The 21,703-nt window shown below is 54.6% G+C and overlaps 1 protein-coding gene across 1 annotated transcript; it reads right to left on the bottom strand.

The window, feature by feature from the left end:
* On the bottom strand, window positions 1-6,362 carry LOC145339323 (lens fiber membrane intrinsic protein-like). The gene is made up of 4 exons (XM_080183750.1): window positions 6,188-6,362; window positions 4,610-4,759; window positions 1,405-1,539; window positions 1-84 (listed from the first exon to the last, which is right to left on the bottom strand). The coding sequence occupies exons 1-4, from the start codon at window positions 6,360-6,362 to the stop codon at window positions 23-25; spliced, it is 522 nt and encodes a 173-aa protein (XP_080039876.1). The 3' UTR covers window positions 1-22.
* Window positions 6,363-21,703: the final 15,341 nt, after the last annotated feature.

The following is a 21,703-nucleotide window of genomic DNA, read 5'->3' as shown; positions in this document are numbered from 1 at the left end:
TTCCAATCCCGATCCTTCCTTCCTAGCGGGATCCTGTCATTCTCCGACATTCGCTCATCCGATAGGCACACATGTAGAAGATTCCTGGAGATAAAGTGGCAGTGTTAACGGGGAGATAGAGATCATCGCACTGTTACCTCCTCCGACATCAGGCATCCCAACCCCCTCCTATCCGGGATTCCCGTCTCCCCACCCTCCAGAACTCTGCGGAGGAGAGGGGCCAAATGGCCTGGCCCTGTGTCCATTCCCGAGGGAACAGGCCTGGCTCCACACTGCCCGGGGCGGGGGCACATCACCAGGGAGAATGTCGGGGAGTTAGAGGGGTCCACAAGAGGGATCGCCAGAGAGAGGGGGAGAGGGAGGGAGGGAAAGAGGGAGAGTGAGGGAGAGGGAGGGGGATGGAGGGAGTGAGGGCGAGAGGGAGAGTGAGGGGGAGGGGGGGAGCGGGGGCGAGAGGGAGAGTGAGGGGGAGGGGGGGAGCGGGGGCGAGAGGGACGGTGAGGGAGAGTGAGGGGGGAGCGGGGGCGAGAGGGACGGTGAGGGGGAGTGAGGGGGATGGAGGGAGCGGGGGCGAGAGGGACGGTGAGGGGGAGTGAGGGGGATGGAGGGAGCGGGGGCGAGAGGGACGGTGAGGGAGAGTGAGGGGGAGGGAGGGAGCGGGGGCGAGAGGGACAGTGAGGGGGAGTGAGGGGGATGGAGGGAGCGAGGGCGAGAGGGACAGTGAGGGGGAGTGAGGGGGAGGGAGGGAGCGAGGGCGAGAGGGACAGTGAGGGGGAGTGAGGGGGATGGAGGGAGCGGGGGCGAGAGGGACAGTGAGGGAGAGTGAGGGGGAGGGGGGGAGCGGGGGCGAGAGGGACAGTGAGGGGGAGTGAGGGGGAGGGAGGGAGCGGGGGCGAGAGGGACAGTGAGGGAGAGTGAGGGGGAGGGGGGGAGCGGGGGCGAGAGGGACAGTGAGGGGGAGTGAGGGGGATGGAGGGAGCGAGGGCGAGAGGGACAGTGAGGGGGAGTGAGGGGGAGGGAGGGAGCGGGGGCGAGAGGGACGGTGAGGGAGAGTGAGGGGGAGGGGGGGAGCGGGGGCGAGAGGGACGGTGAGGGAGAGTGAGGGGGAGGGGGGGAGCGGGGGCGAGAGGGACGGTGAGGGAGAGTGAGGGGGAGGGGGGGAGCGGGGGCGAGAGGGACAGTGAGGGGGAGTGAGGGGGATGGAGGGAGCGAGGGCGAGAGGGACAGTGAGGGGGAGTGAGGGGGAGGGAGGGAGCGGGGGCGAGAGGGACAGTGAGGGGGAGTGAGGGGGAGGGGGGGAGCGGGGGCGAGAGGGACGGTGAGGGGGAGTGAGGGGGAGGGAGGGAGCGGGGGCGAGAGGGACAGTGAGGGGGAGTGAGGGGGATGGAGGGAGCGGGGGCTTACCTGCGAAGAATGTCAGCAGCATGGCGACCCAGCCCAGGATGTAAGACCAGGAGAAACGCCAGTCACCGAAACGCTTGCCCAGGAAGTTGACGGTGACCCCGGTGTAGACAGCCATCGCCAGTAACACCAGGAACACTGCGTACAGGCAAAAAACCAACCGGTAAAACAGAGAGAATACGGCACAAATCATCACTTCACCCTGCAACACTTCACCCGAAACCCCAACCCTTACCCTGACACTGATCCTAACCCTAACCCTGACCCTGACCCTGACCCTAACCCTGACCCTGACCCTGACCCTAACCCTGACCCTGACCCTAACCCTAACCCTGACCCTGACCCTGACCCTGACCCTGACCCTGACCCTAACCCTGACCCTGACCCTGACCCTGACCCTAACCCTGACCCTGACCCTAACCCTAACCCTAACCCTAACCCTGACCCGAACACTAACCCTGACCCTAACCCTAACACTAACCCTGACCCTGACCCTGCCCCTGACCCTGCCCTTGACCCTGACCCTGACCCTTGACCCTGACCCTGCCCTTGACCCTGACCCTGACCCTGACCCTGCCCTTGACCCTGACCCTGCCCCTGACCCTGCCCCTGACCCTGACCCTGCCCCTGACCCTGCCCCTGACCCTGACCCTGACCCTGCCCTTGACCCTGCCCCTGCCCTTGACCCTGACCCTGCCCTTGACCCTGACCCTGACCCTGACCCTGCCCTTGACCCTGACCCTGCCCCTGCCCTTGACCCTGACCCTGACCCTGCCCCTGACCCTGCCCCTGACCCTGCCCCTGACCCTGACCCTGACCCTGCCCCTGCCCTTGACCCTGCCCTTGACCCTGCCCTTGACCCTGACCCTGACTCTGCCCTTGACCCTGACCCTGACCCTGCCCTTGACCCTGCCCCTGACCCTGCCCTTGACCCTGACCCTGTCCCTGCCCCTGACCCTGACCCTGCCCTTGACCCTGCCCTTGACCCTGCCCTTGACCCTGACCCTGACTCCGCCCCTGACCCTGCCCCTAACCCTGACCCTGACTCTGCCCCTGACCCTGACCCTGCCCCTGCCCCTGCCCCTGACCCTGACCCTGACCCTGACCCTGGCTATATCAGTTTCAAGAAGACACTCCGTTATCAGGAACCTCTCAGATTTGAGTTTGTTGTTGTTCCTGGTGTATGAAAACGGAAAGATGATCACAGATATAAAGAGGAACTCAACCGCCAGCCTGGAGTTCAACTGAAGAGCTGCCACCTCTCAACACCGAGAGAGGGAGAAGCAGCCCCCTGCTGAAAATATCTCCTGAGAGAAAACTCCATCTATCGAACTGAGGTATCAAATCAGAAAGAGATTAGAGACAGCGGAATCGACACAAGGATCCCAAAGGATTTTTTCCAAAGCTACGAAACCTGTTGGATTTTTTTTGCGAGTGACTAAAGTCTGTTACTGTTTTTATTTTTTAAGGAATGATCCTTGTATTTATTTGATCAGCATTGCAGCAGAACCTTATTTTAATCGATGTGTTACTTGTTTGGTTAAAGTTCCAGGTTGGTTAAATAAATAACTTGCTAATTATTCACTAAAAGCGAGTGTCAGATCTTTCTGTTAATGAATCTCTAAACAGCTCACACCTTCCCAAACACTTTGAACAGATTACAAAGTGAGGGATTCCCCACTGCGGGAATTCAGTGTGGCAACGCAAAAGGCATCAAACTCTGTGTTGTAACACTCATACACTCTCTCTCTCAGTCTCTCTGTCTCTACCTATCTCTGTATCTCTCTCTCTCCCTCTCTCTCTCCCCTTTCGCTCTCTCTCTCATACAGTGTCTGTCTCTCCTTTCTCTCTCTCTCCCCCTCTCTCTCTGTCTCTCTCTCTCTGTCTCTCTCTCTCTGTCACTCTCTCTCTCTGTCACTCTCTCCCTTTCTGTCTCTCTCTCTCTCTCTTTCTCTCCGTCTCTCTTTCTCTCGCTCTTCTTCTCTCACGCTGTGTTTTTCTCTCTTTCTCTCTCACACTCTGTCTATCTCTCTTTCCCGCTCTCTTCCTGCCTCTTTCTCTCTCTCTCCCTCTCCTTTACCTCTCTCTTTCTCTGACTCTCTCTCTCTCTCTTCCTTTCTCTCTCTCTTCCTTTCTCTCTCTCCTTTCTTTCTCCCATTCTGTCTGTCTGTCTCTCTCTCTCTCTCTTTCTCTCTCACACTCTGTCTCTCCCCTTCTTTCTCTCTCACACACTCTGGGTGGAATTTTGCGCGAGTATTTCTAGGTGTCCAGCTAGTGTGAAGACGAGAGAGCTACTGATCCACTTTTCGCTCAGGTTCTTATTCCCAGCTTTATGCACACAGTGCATGAAGACCCAGCGAGACTGATTGGAGCAATGGGAGGCAGTGGGCGGGACTTATTCACCAGCCAGGCTGATCAGACAGCAGAGGGAGCTATTGCGCGTGTGCAGAACTGTCCCCTCCCCCCACCGCCCAGACCGATCCCCCCCGCCGTCCCCCCCCCCCCCCCCCCCCGCCTGGTAGTCATCACAGGGAGCCCCCTCTCTCCCTGATCAGGCTGCCCTGGCCCCTACAGGCCACACCCTGACAGTGCTGAAGGTCACCCCCACCTTGCCTTCGAACCCGATGCCATTTTTGCCCAGGCCCATGGAGCCTCTCTCTGAGAGCAGACAGCTATCTGAGAGAAAGCACTCTCCTTAAAGCTTAAACTTCATTTATTAGTCATAAGTAGGCTGACATTAACACTGCAATGAAGCTACTGTGAAAATCCCCTCGTTGCCACACTCTGGTGCCTGTTCGGGTACACCGAGGGAGACTTCAGCACGGCCAATCCACCCTAACCAGCGCATCTTTCAGACTGTGGGAGGAAACCGGAGCACCTGGAGAAACCCACGCAGACACGAGGAGAATGTGCAGACTCCACACGGACAGTGACCCGAGCTGGGAATCGAACCCGGGTCCCTGACGCTGTGAGGCAGCCGTGCTAACCCACTGTGTCACCACACTGCCAAACAAGGCTTCCTCCCACTCCTTCTCCCTCTCCCTCCCTCCTCCTTTCCTTTCCCTCGCTCCTCCATCCTTCTCTCCCTGCCCCCCCCCTCTCTCCCTGCCCCCCCCAATCTCCCTCTCCCTCTCCCCCTCCCTCTCCCCCCTCCCTGCCCCTCCCTCTGTCCCTCCGGTTGTGTAGTGAGGGGGTATTGGACACTCACTGGAGATGAAGAACATGACTCCGGCCACGAAAGTTCGGTTGAACCTCTCGAAGAAGGAGAAATGAGCAAAGGCGAGAGACCCAGCGATCAGACCTCCAAAACACGACATGGCAGAGAGAATCATAAAAGCTCTGGTAGCGTTCCAGTAAGCTGGAGGGAGAGGCGGAGAGGGAGAGGGAGAGGGAGAGAGGGAGAGGGGGAGGGGGAGAGAGGGAAGGAAAGCGAGAGACAGAGAGAGAGAGACAGGGAGAGAGAGAAAGAGAGAGGGAGACGGAGAGTGACAGAGAAACAGAGAGGCAGAGAGACAGAGAGAGAGAGAGAGAAAGAGAGACAGAGTAAGAGAGAGAGAGGCAGACAAGCAGAAAGAGACAGAAAGAGAGAGAGACAAAAAGAGACCCAGAAACACAAAGAGAGAGACAGAAGAGAGAGAGAAAAAGAAAAAGACAGAGACAGAGAGAGAGAGAGAAAGGGAGGGAGACAAAAATAGAGAGAGAGAGAATGGAATGGAATGAAAGGGGTTCAGACAATATATGCAGGGAAGGGAGGGATGGGGAAAGGAGACAAGAATTAGACATGGTTCAAAACAGAATATCCATCACAAGTAGTCTCAACCTGTCCTGGGAGTGTTTGATGGGGACAGTGTAGAGGGAGCTTTACTCTCTAACCCGTGCTGTACCTGTCCTGGGAGTGTTTGAAGGGGGGACAGTGTAGAGGGAGCTTGACTCGATCGGTATCTAACCCCGTGCTGTACCTGTCCTGGGAAGTGTTTGATGGGGGGACAGTGTAGAGGGAGCTTTACTCTGTATCTAACCCCGTGCTGTACCTGTCCTGGGAGTGTTTGATGGGGGACAGTGTAGAGGGAGCTTTACTATGTATCTAACCCCGTGCTGTACCTGTCCTGGGAGTGTTTGATGGGGACAGTGTAGAGGGAGCTTTACTCTGTATCTAACCCCGTGCTGTATCTGTCCTGGGAGTGTTTGATGGGGACAGTGTAGAGGGAGCTTTACTCTGTATCTAACCCCGTGCTGTACCTATCCTGGGAGTGTTTGATGGGGACAGTGTAGAGGGAGCTTTACTCTGTATCTAACCCTGTGCTGTACCTGTCCTGGGAGTGTTTGATGGGGACAGTGTAGAGGGAGCTTTACTCTGTATCTAACCCCGTGCTGTACCTGTCCTGGGAGTGTTTGATGGGGGGACAGTGTAGAGGGAGCTTTCGTCTGTATCTAGCCCCGTGCTGTACCTGTCCTGGGAGTGTTTGATGGGGGGACAGTGTAGAGGGAGCTTTCGTCTGTATCTAACCCCGTGCTGTACCTGTCCTGAGGGTGTTTGATGGGGGACAGTGTAGAGGGAGCTTTCGTCTGTATCTAACCCCGTGCTGTACCTGTCCTGAGGGTGTTTGATGGGGGACAGTGTAGAGGGAGCTTTACTCTGTATCTAACCCCGTGCTGTACCTGTCCTGGGAGTGTTTGATGGGGGTACAGTGTAGAGGGAGCTTTACTCTGTATCTAACCCCGTGCTGTACCTGCCCTGGGACAAACACTGTCACACACACACACACTCTCTGGGTTACAATCTTACCGATACTGTCAGTTTGCATGTAGCACTTGTTGCCGATACAGTATCTCCACAGCCCCTGGTGGGCAAAGCTTCCCGACAGGCGATACTGCATCCAGTAATCCGTGGCTGTGGATACAACCAGGAGAACATTCCCCATGAAGGCACAGAAAAGGCCTCCGCCCATAAAACTGTACATGTCTGTGTGTGCCTCAGAGTGACAGAGGGAGAGAGATCTGAGAGGGAGAGAGAGAGAGAGAGAGACGGGTAAGAGAGGTCACTGAGAGATCCCCAACTGCAAACACAACCCCCACCCCAACAAGGAGCAGTGACAGCCTCGTGGCCACTCAGCTGGGTAACACAGTGGGTTAGCACTGCTGTCTCACAGTGCCAGGGACCCGGGTTCGATTCCCAGCTGGGTAACACAGTGGGTTAGCACTGCTGCCTCACAGTGCCAGGGACCCGGGTTCGATTCCCAGCTGGGTAACACAGTGGGTTAGCACTGCTGCCTCACAGCGCCAGGGACCCGGGTTCGATTCCCAGCTGGGTAACACAGTGGGTTAGCACTGCTGCCTCACAGCGCCAGGGACGCGGGTTCGATTCCCAGCTGGGTAACACAGTGGGTTAGCACTGCTGCCTCACAGCGCCAGGGACCCGGGTTCGATTCCCAGCTGGGTAACACAGTGGGTTAGCACTGCTGCCTCACAGTGCCAGGGACCCGGGTTCGATTCCCAGCTGGGTAACACAGTGGGTTAGCACTACTGCCTCACAGCGCCAGGGACCCGGGTTCGATTCCCAGCTGGGTAACACAGTGGGTTAGCACTGCTGTCTCACAGCGCCAGGGACCCGGGTTCGATTCCCAGCTGGGTAACACAGTGGGTTAGCACTGCTGCCTCACAGCGCCAGGGACCCGGGTTCGATTCCCAGCTGGGTAACACAGTGGGTTAGCACTGCTGTCTCACAGCGCCAGGGACCCGGGTTCGATTCCCAGCTGGGTAACACAGTGGGTTAGCACTGCTGCCTCACAGTGCCAGGGACCCGGGTTCGATTCCCAGCTGGGTAACACAGTGGGTTAGCACTGCTGCCTCACAGCGCCAGGGACCCGGGTTCGATTCCCAGCTGGGTAACACAGTGGGTTAGCACTGCTGTCTCACAGCGCCAGGGACCCGGGTTCGATTCCCAGCTTGGATCACAGTCTGTGTGGAATCTGCACATTCTCCCCGTGTCTGCGTGGGTTTCCTCCAGGTGCTCCGGTTTCCTCCCACAGTCTGAAAGACATGCTGGTTAGGCTGCACTGACCCGAACAGGCGCCGGAGTGTGGCGACTAGGGGAATTTCACAGTAACTTCATTGCAGTGTTAATGTAAGCCTTGGTTGCGATACTGATCAATAGACTTCAGAGGGCAAAGGTTGGAGATGAGAGGGGAAAGAATTAATGGAAATCTGAGGAGCGACAGTTCGTACAGAGGGTGAAATATGTGTGGAACAAGCTGCCAGACGGAGTGGCTGAGGCAGGGAGAGGGACAGGGAGAGTATTTAAAGGCATTTGGACAGATGGACGGATAGGAAATGTTTCGAGGAATAGGGACCAAATGCAGGAAAATGGGCAAAGCTGAAATTGGCACGGTGGTCCCCATGGACGTGTTTGGGCCAAGGAGCCTGTTTCTGTGCAGTAGATTCTCCGATTCTCCGAACGTTTACCTCGATTCAGAGATCGGCTAACAATAAATGTGAATAGACCAATCCGAGAACCCCTCTCTAACTGCGCTGTGGGTGTACCTACACCACACGGGGACTGCAGAGGGTTCGAGATGACGGCTCACACACCCCCCTCTCAATAAGGGATGGGGGGGTTAAATGGTGGATCCGCGGTGCCCACATTCCAGGAATCAAATTGCTCCCGGAATAATATTCAGAATCCAATCCCGTGTCCCCAAAACAACCTGATCACCATCCCCCCCACCTCCCCCACCCCGGAACAGTCACATAACCAGCACTGTCCGAGGGTTAGTGCTGAGGGAGTGCCGCACTGTCAGAGGGTCAGTGCTGAGGGAGTGCCACACTGTCAGAGGGTCAGTGCTGAGGGAGTGCCGCACTGTCAGAGGGTCAGTGCTGAGGGAGTGCCGTACTGTCAGAGGGTCAGTGCTGAGGGAGTGCCGCACTGTCAGAGGGTCAGTACTGAGGGAGTGCCGCACTGTCAGAGGGTCAGTGCTGAGGGAGTGCCGCACTGTCAGAGGGTCAGTGCTGAGGGAGTGCCGCACTGTCAGAGGGTCAGTGCTGAGGGAGTGCCGCACTGTCAGAGGGTCAGTGCTGAGGGAGTGCCGTACTGTCAGAGGGTCAGTGCTGAGGGAGTGCCGCACTGTCAGAGGGTCAGTACTGAGGGAGTGCCGCACTGTCAGAGGGTCAGTGCTGAGGGAGTGCCGCACTGTCAGAGGGTCAGTGCTGAGGGAGTGCCACACTGTCAGAGGGTCAGTGCTGAGGGAGTGCCGCACTGTCAGAGGGTCAGTGCTGAGGGAGTGCCGCACTGTCCGAGGGTCAGTGCTGAGGGAGTGCCGCACTGTCCGAGGGTCAGTGCTGAGGGAGTGCCGCACTGTCAGAGGGTCAGTGCTGAGGGAGTGCTGCACTGTCAGAGGGTCAGTGCTGAGGGAGTGCCGCACTGTCAGAGGGTCAGTGCTGAGGGAGTGCTGCACTGTCAGAGGGTCAGTGCTGAGGGAGTGCCGCACTGTCAGAGGGTCAGTGCTGAGGGAGTGCTGCACTGTCAGAGGGTCAGTGCTGAGGGAGTGCTGCACTGTCAGAGGGTCAGTGCTGAGGGAGCGCCGCACTGTCAGAGGGTCAGCGCTGAGGGAGTGCCGCACTGTCAGAGGGTCAGCGCTGAGGGAGTGCCGCACTGTCAGAGGGTCAGCGCTGAGGGAGTGCCGCACTGTCAGAGGGTCAGTGCTGAGGGAGTGCCGCACTGTCAGAGGGTCAGTGCTGAGGGAGTGCCGCACTGTCACAGGGACAGTGCTGAGGGAGTGCCGCACTGTCAGAGGGTCAGTGCTGAGGGAGTGCCGCACTGTCAGAGGGTCAGTGCTGAGGGAGTGCCGCACTGTCAGAGGGTCAGTGCTGAGGGAGTGCCGCACTGTCAGAGGGTCAGTGCTGAGGGAGTGCCGCACTGTCGGAGGGTCAGTACTGATGGAGCCCCGTATACCCCTCCCTATCTCTGTAACCTCCTCCAGCCCCTACACCCCCTCCCTATCTCTGTAACCTCCTCTAGCCCCTACACCCCCCCTCCCTATCTCTGTAACCTCCTCCAGCCCCTACACCCCCTCCCTATCTCTGCAACCTCCTCCAGTCCCTACACCCCTCCCTATCTCTGTAACCTCCTCCAGCCCCTACACCCCTCCGAGATCTCTGCGTTCCTCCAATTCTGACCTCCCGAGCTTCCCCCGATTCCCATCGCTCCGCCATTGGTGCCTTCAGCTGCCTGGGGTGGGGGTATGAAGTCTGGAATTCCCTCCCTGAACCTCTCCGCAGCTCGGTCACTCCTCCTTTCACAGGGACCGGGAACCCGACCTGTTGGAGGGAACATTTGGTCGGCCAAGACTTTGATATCTCACGGAGTTCGGGGTCAAGTATCTGTCTGAGATACGTGGCCATGCAGGGCCTGGGGGGGGGGACATCTTTTAGGAGAATCCAGGGCAGTATTTCGAGATAGGAGCGGATCCACCGCTGTCTCACTGTGGCCCAAATTGCAACAGTGGGCAAGCTGGGAAGGAGGAAATTGGGAATTGTACATGACACCAAGATTGGTGGCAAAGTGGTCAGTGAAGAAAGTTAACTCAGGTTGCAACGGGATCTTGATCAATTGGGCTGGTGGGCTGACGAATGGCAGATGGAGTTTAATTTAGATAAATGTGAGGTGATGCATTTTGGTAGATTAAATCAGGGTAGGACTTACTCAGTTAATGGTAGGGCGTTGGGGAGAGTTACAGAACAAAGAGATCTAGGGCTACATGTTCATAGCTCTTTGAAAGTGGAGTCCCAGGTGGACAGAGCGGTGAAGAAGGCATTCAGCATGCTTGGTTTCATCGGTCAGAACATTGAATACAGGAGTTGGGGACGTCTTGTTGAAGTTGTACAAGACATTGGTAAGGCCACACTTGGAATACTGTGTACAGTTCTGGTCACCCTATTATAGAAAGGATATTATTAAACTAGAAAGAGTGCAGAAAAGATTTACTAGGATGTTACCGGGACTTGAAGGATTGAGTTATAAGGAGAGGCTGGATAGACTGAGACTTTTTTCTCTGGAGTGTAGGAGGCTGAGGGGTGATCTTATAGAGGTCTATAAAATAATGAGGGGCACAGATCAGCTAGATAGTCAATATCTTTTCCCCAAAGGTAGGGGAGTCTAAAACTAGAGATCAGCCATGATCTTATTGAATGGTGGGGCAGGCTCGAAGGGCTAGATGGCCTACTCCTGCTCCTATTTCTTATGTTCTTATGTAGAGGGCATAGGTTTAAGGTGAGAGGGGAGAGATACAAAAATGTCCGGAGGGGCAATTTTTTCACACAGAGGGTGGGTGAGTGTCTGGAACGAGGCAGTCGTGGAGGCGGGTACAATTTTGTCTTTTACAAAGCGTTACATGGGTACGATGGGTATCGAGGGATCTGGGCCAAACGCGGGCAGTCGGGACTAGCTCAGGGGGTTTCCAAAACTGGGCAGCATGGACAAGTTGGGCCGAAGGGCCTGTTTCCAAGCTGTCAATCTCTATGACCCGAATTCAGAAAAAGGGGGACGTTTTTGGAGCGCCGAGCAGGGGGAGGGAGAGAGAACAGAGAGAAAAATATCGTTACCTTGGCTATCGTCTGTCTGGAGGGAGTAGAGCGAACCTTTGCTGGCACGCGATGAGAGGGAGAAAGGTTCCAGGAGCTCGTATCCAACACAATTACTGGCACCGGTCTGTCAATAACGGCAGATCTATTCAGAGGTGGACAACTGGCCAATGGAGAGGTGGATGGAACCCGTCCAATGGAGTGGCAGGGATCAGAGGTGTTGTGTGTCGGCCGGGGGGGCCTCAGGGCGGCGGGGGGTCCAGGGGGGGTGGGGGGCCTCGCTTCTAGAAGGTTCAGAACGTGTCCAGCCTGCAGTTCAGTGCTCAATGCTTCTGCTGAGTTGGTGCCTGTGGGATGAGCGAGCGAGAGAGGGACGATTATAACACTCTTACACATTCGGCAGAAAGCAGGATCAGGCACTGAATGGGGCGCAGCTCAGCGCATAATAGCCTGCCGCTCCAGCTAATACCACCCTTTCAGCCTCACCGCCCTCAGCTCAGTCACATTGTCCCGTCAAACTCCCGACTCGGCACTTTCCCCCCCACCCCCCCGCCCTCTCCCTCTCTCTGCCACTCCAGCACATCGCCCCAGGGTCACCCCATCGCTCTGCCTGGACAGAGAGTCTCCCCCGGGGGTGGGGAGGGGAAGCACACACCGTGATGTCCCCCCATGTCCGCACACACCCTCCCCCTGCTGCACACATCCGTCTTACTGTCACTCCCGCTACAGGGATTGTAGTGGGAATAACACAAACTTTACAAAGATCCATTCAGCTCAGGCAAGATTCTCCCATCTCGGGGGGAGACTCTCCGATCTCGGGGGGAGATTCTCCCATCTCGGAGGGGGGACGAGGTTCTCCAATCTCGGGGCAAGGTTCTCCAATCTCGGGGGGGGGGGGGGGGGGGCGAGGTTCCCTGATCTCGGGGGAGCAAGGTTCTCCAATCTCGAGGCAAGGTTCTCCAATCTCGGGGAGGAAGGGTCTCCGATCTCGGGGGGCGAGGTTCTCCGATCTCGGGGGGGGGGGCGAGGTTCCCTGATCTCGGGGGGCGAGGTTCCCCGATCTCAGGGGGCGAGGTTCTCCGATCTCAGGGCGAGATTCTCCGATCTCAGGGGGCGAGGTTCTCCGATCTCGGGGGGCGAGGTTCTCCGATCTCAGGGGGCGAGGTTCTCCGATCTCAGGGGGCGAGGTTCTCCGATCTCAGGGCGAGATTCTCCGATCTCAGGGGGCGAGGTTCTCCGATCTCGGGGGGCGAGGTTCTCCGATCTCAGGGGGCGAGGTTCTCCGATCTCAGGGGGCGAGGTTCTCCGATCTCGGGGGGCGAGGTTCTCCGATCTCAGGGGGCGAGGTTCTCCGATCTCGGGGGGCGAGGTTCTCCGATCTCAGGGGGCGAGGTTCTCCGATCTCGGGGAGCGAGGTTCTCCGATCTCGGGGGGCGAGGTTCTCCGATCTCGGGGAGCGAGGTTCTCCGATCTCGGGGGGCGAGGTTCTCCGATCTCGGGGGGCGAGGTTCTCCGATCTCAGGGGGCGAGGTTCTCCGATCTCGGGGAGCGAGGTTCTCCGATCTCGGGGGGCGAGGTTCTCCGATCTCGGGGGGCGAGGTTCTCCGATCTCGGGAGGCGAGGTTCTCCGATCTCGGGAGGCGAGGTTCTCCGATCTCGGGAGGCGAGGTTCTCCGATCTCGGGGGGCGAGGTTCTCCGATCTCGGGGGGTGAGGTTCTCCGATCTCGGGGAGCGAGGTTCTCCGATCTCGGGGGGCGAGGTTCTCCGATCTCGGGGAGCGAGGTTCTCCGATCTCGGGGAGCGAGGTTCTCCGATCTCGGGGAGCGAGGTTCTCCGATCTCGGGGAGCGAGGTTCTCCGATCTCAGGGCGAGATTCTCCAATCTCGGGGAGGAAGGTTCTCCGATCTCAGGGGGCGAGGTTCTCCGATCTCAGGGGGCGAGGTTCTCCGATCTCAGGGCGAGATTCTCCGATCTCGGGGAGGAAGGTTCTCCGATCTCAGGGGAGCGAGGTGCTCCGATCTCAGGGAGTGAGGTTCTCCGATCTCAGGGGGCGAGGTTCTCCGATCTCAGGGCGAGATTCTCCGATCTCGGGGAGGAAGGTTCTCCGATCTCAGGGGAGCGAGGTGCTCCGATCTCAGGGGAGCGAGGTTCTCCGATCTCGGGGTGAGGTTCTCCGATCTCAGGGGGCGAGGTTCTCCGATCTCAGGGAGTGAGGTTCTCCGATCTCAGGAGGCGAGGTTCTCCGATCTCAGGGCGAGATTCTCCGATCTCAGGGGGCGAGGTTATCCGATCTCAGGGGGCGAGGTTCTCCGATCTCAGGGGGCGAGGTTATCCGATCTCAGGGCAAGATTCTCCGATCTCAGGGGGCGAGGTTCTCCGATCTCGGGGCGAGGTTCTCCGATCTCAGGGGGCGAGGTTCTCCGATCTCGGGGGGCGAGGTTCTCCGATCTCAGGGGGCGAGGTTCTCCGATCTCAGGGGGCGAGGTTATCCGATCTCAGGGCAAGATTCTCCGATCTCGGGGTGAGGTTCTCCGATCTCAGGGCGAGATTCTCCGATCTCAGGGGGCGAAGTTCTCCGATCTCGGGGGGCGAGGTTCTCCGATCTCGGGGCGAGGTTCTCCGATCTCAGGGGGCGAGGTTCTCCGATCTCGGGGAGCGAAGTTCTCCGATCTCGGGGGGCGAGGTTCTCCGATCTCAGGGGGCGAGGTTATCCGATCTCAGGGGGCGAGGTTCTCCGATCTCGGGGAGCGAAGTTCTCCGATCTCGGGGGGCGAGGTTCTCCGATCTCAGGGGGCGAGGTTATCCGATCTCAGGGCAAGATTCTCCGATCTCGGGGTGAGGTTCTCCGATCTCAGGGCGAGATTCTCCGATCTCAGGGGGCGAAGTTCTCCGATCTCGGGGGGGCGACGTTCTCTGATCTCTGGGCGATATTCTCCGATCTCAGGGCGAGATTCTCCGATCTCAGGGCGAGATTCTCCGATCTCAGGGCGAGATTCTGCGATCTCAGGGCGAGATTCTCCGATCTCAGGGCGAGATTCTGCGATCTCAGGGCAAGATTCTCCGATCTCAGGGCGAGATTCTGCGATCTCAGGGCGAGATTCTCCGATCTCAGGGCGAGATTCTGCGATCTCAGGGGGCGAGGTTCTCCGATCTCGGGGAGCGAGGTTCTCCGATCTCGGGGGGTGAGGTTCTCCGATCTCGAGGCGAGGTGCTCCGATCTCAGGGAGCGAGGTTCTCCGATCTCGGGGTGAGGTTCTCCGATCTCAGGGGAGTGAGGTTCTCTGATCTCAGGGGAGCGAGGTTCTCCGATCTCAGGGGAGCGAGGTTCTCCGATCTCAGGGGGGCGAGGTTCTCCGATCTCAGCGGAGCGAGGTTCTCCGATCTCGGGGTGAGATTCTCCGATCTCGGGGTGAACGCAGGTAGAAAAACCTGCCGGCAGTCTCCGAGGCACAAATCTACACAACCAGTTGATGGAATATTAGCTTCGTGTTTTAATACTCACATGTAGACTGTGAGTGGCACAGTGACACATTGGTTAGCACTGCTGCCTCACAGCGCCAGGTTCGATTCCTGGCCTCACTGTCTGTGTCACGTTCTCCCTGAGCCTCCCAGTCCCTCACGGTAGGTTGGTTGAAAAGGTTAAGGCCCATGGGATACAGGGACAGGTATCTAGACGGGTTGAGAACTGGCTTGGTAACAGGAGTCAGAGAGTAGTAGTGGTGGGTTCCATTTCTAGCTGGAGGTCTGTCACTAGTGGTGTGCCGCAGGGCTCAGTACTGGGACCTCTTCTCTTTGTCGTATATAAATGACTTGGAAGAGGACGTACGTGGTGTGATCAGCAAGTTTGCAGATGACACAAAGATGGCAGGATTGGCGGATAGCGAGGAGGATTGTCAGGCAACGCAGCAGGATATAGATAGGCTGACAGTGTGGCATCCCCCAGCTAACCTGCACACCTTTGGACTAGAACAAGGAACAAGTTAAAATCTTAAGAGATACGGGAGCAAGTCAACCTTTGCTGGTAAGAGATGAGGAGTTTTGTAATTTGGAAGGAGTATTGCCAGAAAAAGGACGTAATACGTGTAATTCAGGATCAGGGGAGCAGTGTTCCATAGGGTGGGGTTGGAGTGTTCAGTGAAGAGTGGGGAAGTGATAGTAGGAGTAACAGAGAAATTATCTTATCCAGGAGTACAGTTTATTTTGGGGAATGATATAACTTGATCACAGGTGGGAACGATGCCTACTGTGGTTGAAAAGCCAGTGGAAAATCAAACAACTGAGTTTCTGAAGGAGGCCTGGGTGGGATAGTGATCGATGCAGGCTTGATGGACCAAATGGCCTGCTTCTAAACTGTAGAGATTCTCTGATTCTGAGTAATTAGAATCACACGGAGAAGTATGAGAAGTACAAAATCATTATGCATGATGCAGATTTTGAAAATGCCGTTCCAATTAAACAACACCCTGATAGCTTAACCCTCTAAAATCAGTTCGCGTTCAATGGGAGATCAAAGGAATGCTTAAAAATGACATAGTTAAAGTCAGTTGCAATGAGTGGGGTTCATCCATAGTAATGATCCAGAAACAGGATAGTATCTAATGATTGTGTGTGTGGGCTAAAGGAAAATTAATGCAGTTACAAAATCAGATTCTTATCCTATTCCGCAGCTGGAGCTCTGCACTGAGAAGGTGGGACAACCATCATTCATCTCCAAGCTGGATTTACTCAACGGCTACTGGCAGCTACCGTTATCTGACAGGGCGGAGGAGATTCCAGCTTTCATGACACCTAACGGTTTATATCAGTTCAAACTCATGCCGTGTGGCATAAAAAATGTTCTGAAATTGAGTTTGTGAAGCATGGTCCCTTTTCAAGCTGGTTTTGTGTCTGTTCTGGGAGGTTTAAAATGCAGAGGTACACAGGGTACACAGATTGCAACATTTGTAACAAGGACCAAGCATCAGGGTTGCCTTGGTAACAGGCTTTGCGGGCTTTTGCATTTTGACAGCTTATCAGTTTTAAGAAGACACTTCATTATCAGGAACCTATCAGATTTGATAGAGGTGTATAAGATTTTGATGGGTATAGATAGAGTGAATGCAAGCAGGCTTTTTCCACTGAGGCTAGGGGGAAAAAAAACCCCAGAGGGCATGGGTTAAGGGTGAAAGGAGAAAAGCTTAAAGGGAATATTAGGTGGGGGCTTCTTCAAGCAGAGAGTGGTGGAATGAGCTGCCGGATAAATGTGGGGTCACTTTTAAGAAAAACTTGGACAAGTTCATGGATGAGAGGGGTGTGGAGGGATATGGTCCAAGTGCAGGTCAGTGGGACCTGGCAAAAAATGGTTCGGCACAAACAAGAAGGGTCAAAGGACCTGTTTCTGTGCTGTAATTTTTGATGGTTTTCTATCACAGGTATAAAGGGGAACTCAACTGCCAGCCTAGAGTTCAACTGAACTCTTGAGAGAACACTCCATCTACCTAACAAAGGTACCAAATCAGAAAGAGATTACAGACGGCAGAATCGACAGAAGGATTCCAAAAGTTATTCCAAAGCCACAAAACCTGTTGTACATTTTTTTGAGAGTGACTAAAGTCTGTTTTTATTTGTTAAGGAATGATCCTTGTATTTATTTGAACAGCATTCCAGTAGAACCTTACTTGTTTGGTTAAAGTTCCCGGTTGGTTAAATTAACTTGTTGATTATTCACTAAAAGCCAAGTGTTAGGTCTCTCTGTTAATGACTCTCCAAATATTAGTGTAGAACAGTTCAAATCTTCCCAAACACTTTCAACAGATTACGAAGCGAGATATTTCTCTTTAGGGGATTTCGGTGTGGTGTTTCAGAAGGGCAGTAAAAGCAACCACATTTCAAAGATTAACCACAAGATCATTTCAGGATTACCCAATTGTGCGGTGTACAATAGACGACCTGGTGATTTTTAGCCAGATATAGAAAGATCGCTTGAAGTATCTGAGGGAAATACTCGATCGACTTCAGGAGGCAGGTTTGATTGTAAACCTGGCTAAGAGTGAGTTTGGAAAAGTCACATTCCTTGGCCATCCCATTGGACATGGACAGAAGGCCCCATGGAATGTGAAAGCGATAGTTTTAGGGGAATTCCCAATACGGTTGACCAAGAAAGGAAATTCATGTCTGCGTGGGTTTCCTCCGGGTGCTCTGGTTTCCGGAGGAAACCCACACAGGCAAGAATTTGCAACAAGTCCAAAGATGTGTAGGTTAGGGTGGATTGGCCATGCTAAATTGCCCCTTTGTGTCCAAAGATGTGTCGGTTAGGGTGGATTGGCCATGCTAAATTGCCCCTTAGTGTCCAAAGATGTGTAGGTTAGGGTGGATTGGCCATGCTAAATTGTCCCTTAGTGTCCAAAGATGTGTAGGTTAGGGGGGATTGGCCATGCTAAATTGCCCCTTAGTGTCCAAAGATGTGTAGGTTAGGGTGGATTGGCCATGCTAAATTGTCCCTTAGTGTCCAAAGATGTGTAGGTTAGGGGGTTGGCCATGCTAAATTGCCCCTTAGTGTCCAAAGATGTGTAGGTTAGGGTGGATTGGCCATGCTAAATTGTCCCTTAGTGTCCAAAGATGTGTAGGTTAGGGGGTTGGCCAGGCTAATCTCACTGTTCTCCAGAGCAGCGTTCTAGTGGCTGGTGAGTCTTGAATTGCGATTGTACTTTAATTCTCAATTGTATTGCCAGTTCGCGGGGTTTTTGTCAGGTTCCGTAGCGGGACGTGGGCACAAGGGCAGTCGGGAAGGGAGCAGGGGAGTACAAAAAGAAGGCTGCAGTAGGCAGCGGGCAGCGTCGGGAGCGGGCAGCGGAGTGAGGTGGGTGCTGAGTGAGTACTTTGGCTCACAGGGCTTAGGCGAGGCAGGGTTAGGCTAGGTGAGTTACTGGTCAAATTTTTCCATTTGTGTCCATAAGTCTAAGGGTGGTCAGATAAATGGCAGGGTCCGTGGGGAGGTGTGTCAGCTGAGTTAGGTGCAGTATGTGGGAATTCCTGGAGACGCAGCATCTCCGGAGAGTCCACATCTGCACCAAATGTCTGGAGTTGCAGCGTTTGAGGGCCTGGGTTAGACAACTGGAGCTGAGGCTGGAGGATTTATTTTTAGTGAGGGGAGAATGAGGCGATAATGAATAGGAGCCACGGTTACGAGGAGATCCCAGAGTCTCGGGGGGGTGCGGAATGGGTGGGTGACAGTTAGGAAAGGGAAAAAGAAGAGGAGTAATGGTCCAAAGGCTACACCAGGGGGTAGTCTCCCAAGATAGCAGGGGTAAGGCACCAACTGAGGTGGAAAGGGCACGAGGGGGAGAGGAAAATGCCTCAGAGGGAAGGAAGGGGGCTGGATGTGAGATAGCGGTGGGGGACGGGAGGGTTAGAGGAATCGATAGGCGGTTCTGTGGGCAAAAGCGGGACTCCAGGATGGTGGTCTGCCTCCCTGGAGCAGGGGTACAGGATGTGTCGGAGAGGGTAGAGGGAATGTTGAAGGGCCAAGGGACCCAGGCGGATGTAATTATACATGTAGGAGAGAAGGACACAGGAAGGAAGAGTAGGGGGGATATACGTAGGCAGTTCAGGGAGTTGGGAGCCAGGCTGAAGTGTAGGGCCTCCAGGGTGGTGATCTCTGGGCTGCAATAGCAGTGATAAAAATAATGAGATCCTGCAGCTGAATGTGTGGCTGAGGGATTGGTGCAGGACAGAGGGTTTTAGTTTTGTTGACCATTGGGAAGTCTTTGCAAAGGAAGGGCACTTGTATAAGAGGGATAGGGAACATTTAAATGGGAAGGGGACGCATATTTTAGCTGGGAGGTTGGCTGGAGTGTTTAGGCAGGGTTTAAACTAGTATGGAGGGGGGATGGGGAGGAGAGAGACAGCTCACTCACTGGGAGTGAGTTGGAGGTCAGGGGAAGTCTAGTTGGTAGGAAAATCCCCCAGGAGAAGGAGGATCCGAGAGGGCCTGAGGGTCTTAGGTGCATCTGTTTTAATGCGAGGAGTGTGACGGGAAAGTCGGATGAACTTAGGGCCTTGATGTTCGTGAGGAATTTAGATGTGGTGGCAGTGACAGAGACATGGTTAAAGGAGGGGCAGGACTGGCAGCTAAATATTCCAGGGTATAAGTGTTTTAGGCGTGATAGGGGAGGGTTGAAAAGAGGAGGGGGAGTGGCACTCTGAGTTAGGGAGCAGATCACAGCGGTGCAGAGGGAGGATAACATGGAGGGGTTGGGAATTGAGTCTCTGTGGGTGGAGTTGAGGAATAGGAAGGGGGCCATTACTATGCTAGGAGTGTATTATAGGCCACCCGATAGCCCACGGGCAGTGGAAGAGGGTATATGTAGGGACATTTTGGATAAGTGTAGGAAGAATAGGGTTGTTGTAGTGGGGGATTTTAATCTCCCTGGGGTGGATTGGAAGGTGCCTAGAGCTGGGGGTTCGGATGGGGAGGAATTCATAAGATGTGTATTGGAAGGATCCTTGCAACAGTATGTAGATAGCCCGACTAGAGAGGGGGCGATACTGGATTTAGTTCTGGGAAATGAGCCAGGTCAGGTGGTTGAGGTTGCGGTAGGCGAACATGTGGCTAATAGTGACCACAACTCCGTCTACTTTAGGATACAAATGGAAAAAGACGAGAGCTGTCCTAAGGGGAGGGTGCTAAATTGGGGGAAGGCTAGATACAGCCGGATTAGGCAGGAGCTTAGGGACACAGACTGGGATAGGCTGTTGGAAGGCAAGACCACGTTAGACATGTGGGAGTCTTTCAAGGGAAAACTGCAAAGGGTGCAGGAAAGGCATGTGCCGGTTAGGAGTAAGGATGGGAAAGGTAGGATTAGGGAACCGTGGATTACTAGAGATATAGAAGACCTGGTTAGGAAGAAACGAGAGGCGTATGTCAGGTCTAAGCAGCTGGGAACGGAGAGAGCGTTGGAGGAATACAGAGAGAGTAGGAGGGATCTCAAACGGGTAGTTAGGAGAGCAAAGAGGGGGCATAAGATGGCTTTGGCAGGTAGAGTTAAGGAGAATCCAAAGGCATTTTACTCCTATCTTCAGAACAAAAGGGTGGCTAGGGGTAAAATCAGTCCTCTCAGGGACAGACGTGGGGAATTGTGCTGCGAGGCAGAGGGAATGGGGGAGATCCTGAATGAATACTTTGCGTCGGTATTCCCGAAGGAGAGGGGCTTGATGTCTTGTACGGTCATCGAGGGAGCGGTAGACCGATTGAAAGATCTATCGATTACGAGGGTAGAAGTGTTAGGGCTCTTAGAGGGCATTAAAACCGATAAATCTCCGGGGCCCGATTGCATTTATCCCAGGCTGCTTAGAGAGGCGAGGGATGAGATTGCTGGGCCTCTGACGCAAATCTTTGTCTCTTCTTTGGACACAGGTGAGGTCCCAGAGGACTGGAGGACAGCGAACGTGGTACCGTTGTTTAAAAAGGGTAGGAGGGATAGCCCAGGTAACTATAGTTTAATGTCAGTGGTAGGTAAGTTGATGGAGAGGATTCTTAGGGATAGGATGTATGTGCACTTGGAGGGTTGCGATCTGATTAAGGATACACAGCATCGCTTTGTAAAGGGGAAGTCTTGCCTTACAAATCTGGTAGAATTCTTTGAGGAGGTGACAAAAACAGTTGACGAAGGACGAGCCGTTGATGTCGTCTATATGGATTTCAGTAAGGCGTTTGACAAAGTCCCTCGTGGTAGGCTGGTAGAGAAGATTAAAGCTCATGGGATATGTGGCCAGGTATCGAGATGGGTAGAGAACTAGCTTGCAAAGAGGAGACAGAGAGTAGTAGTGGAGGGGTCCTTTTCTAGCTGGAGGTCTGTCACGAGTGGTGTGCCGCAGGGCTCGGTACTGGGACCTCTTCTCTTTGTAGTGTATATAAATGATTTAGAAGAGGGAGTAGGTGGTGTGATCAACAAATTTGCTGATGACACCGAGATGGCTGGATTGGCGGGCAGTGAGGAGCAGTGTCTGGCAATACAACGGGATATTGATAGGCTGGTTGATTGGGCAGATATACGGCAAATGGAGTTTAATCTGGATAAATGTGAGGTGATGCATTTTGGCCGGAATAATGTAGGGGGGAGTTATGTGATAAAGGGTAAGCCCGTAAGGAGTATAGAATCGCAGCGAGACCTGGGGGTGCAAGTGCACAAGTCTTTGAAGGTGGAAGTACAAGTGGAGAAGGTTGTGAAGAAAGCCTATGGTATGTTAGCCTTTATAGGAAGGGGTATAGAATATAAGAGCTGGAGTCTAATGTTGCAGTTGTATAGAACGTTGATTAGACCGCATTTGGAGCACTGCGTCCAGTTCTGGTCGCCTTACTACCGGAAGGACATGGAGACTCTGGAGAGAGTGCAGAGGAGGTTTACCAGGATGTTGCCTGGTACGGAAGGACTGGGGTATGAGGAAAGATTGAGCAAATTGGGGCTGTTTTCCATTGAAAGACGTCGACTGAGGGGGGATCTATTAGAGGTATATAAGATTATGAAGGGTATAGATAGAGTAAACAGAGGTAAGCTATTTCCTATAATAGAGACACACAGGACAAGGGGCCATGGACTTAAGGTGAGGGGGGAGAGGTACAACACGGATATTAGAGGGAGGTTTTTCACACAGAGGGTAGTGGGGGTATGGAATGCTCTGCCAAGCAAGGTGGTGGAGGTAGGCACACTAGAGTTGTTTAAGAGTAACTTAGACAGGCACACGAGT

Source organism: Carcharhinus amblyrhynchos, unplaced genomic scaffold (assembly GCF_965287045.1).
Source record: "Carcharhinus amblyrhynchos unplaced genomic scaffold, sCarAmb.v2.hapA scaffold_405, whole genome shotgun sequence".
In the NCBI taxonomy this organism is placed as follows: domain Eukaryota; kingdom Metazoa; phylum Chordata; class Chondrichthyes; order Carcharhiniformes; family Carcharhinidae; genus Carcharhinus; species Carcharhinus amblyrhynchos.
This window is presented reverse-complemented; position numbering and strand designations above follow the sequence as displayed.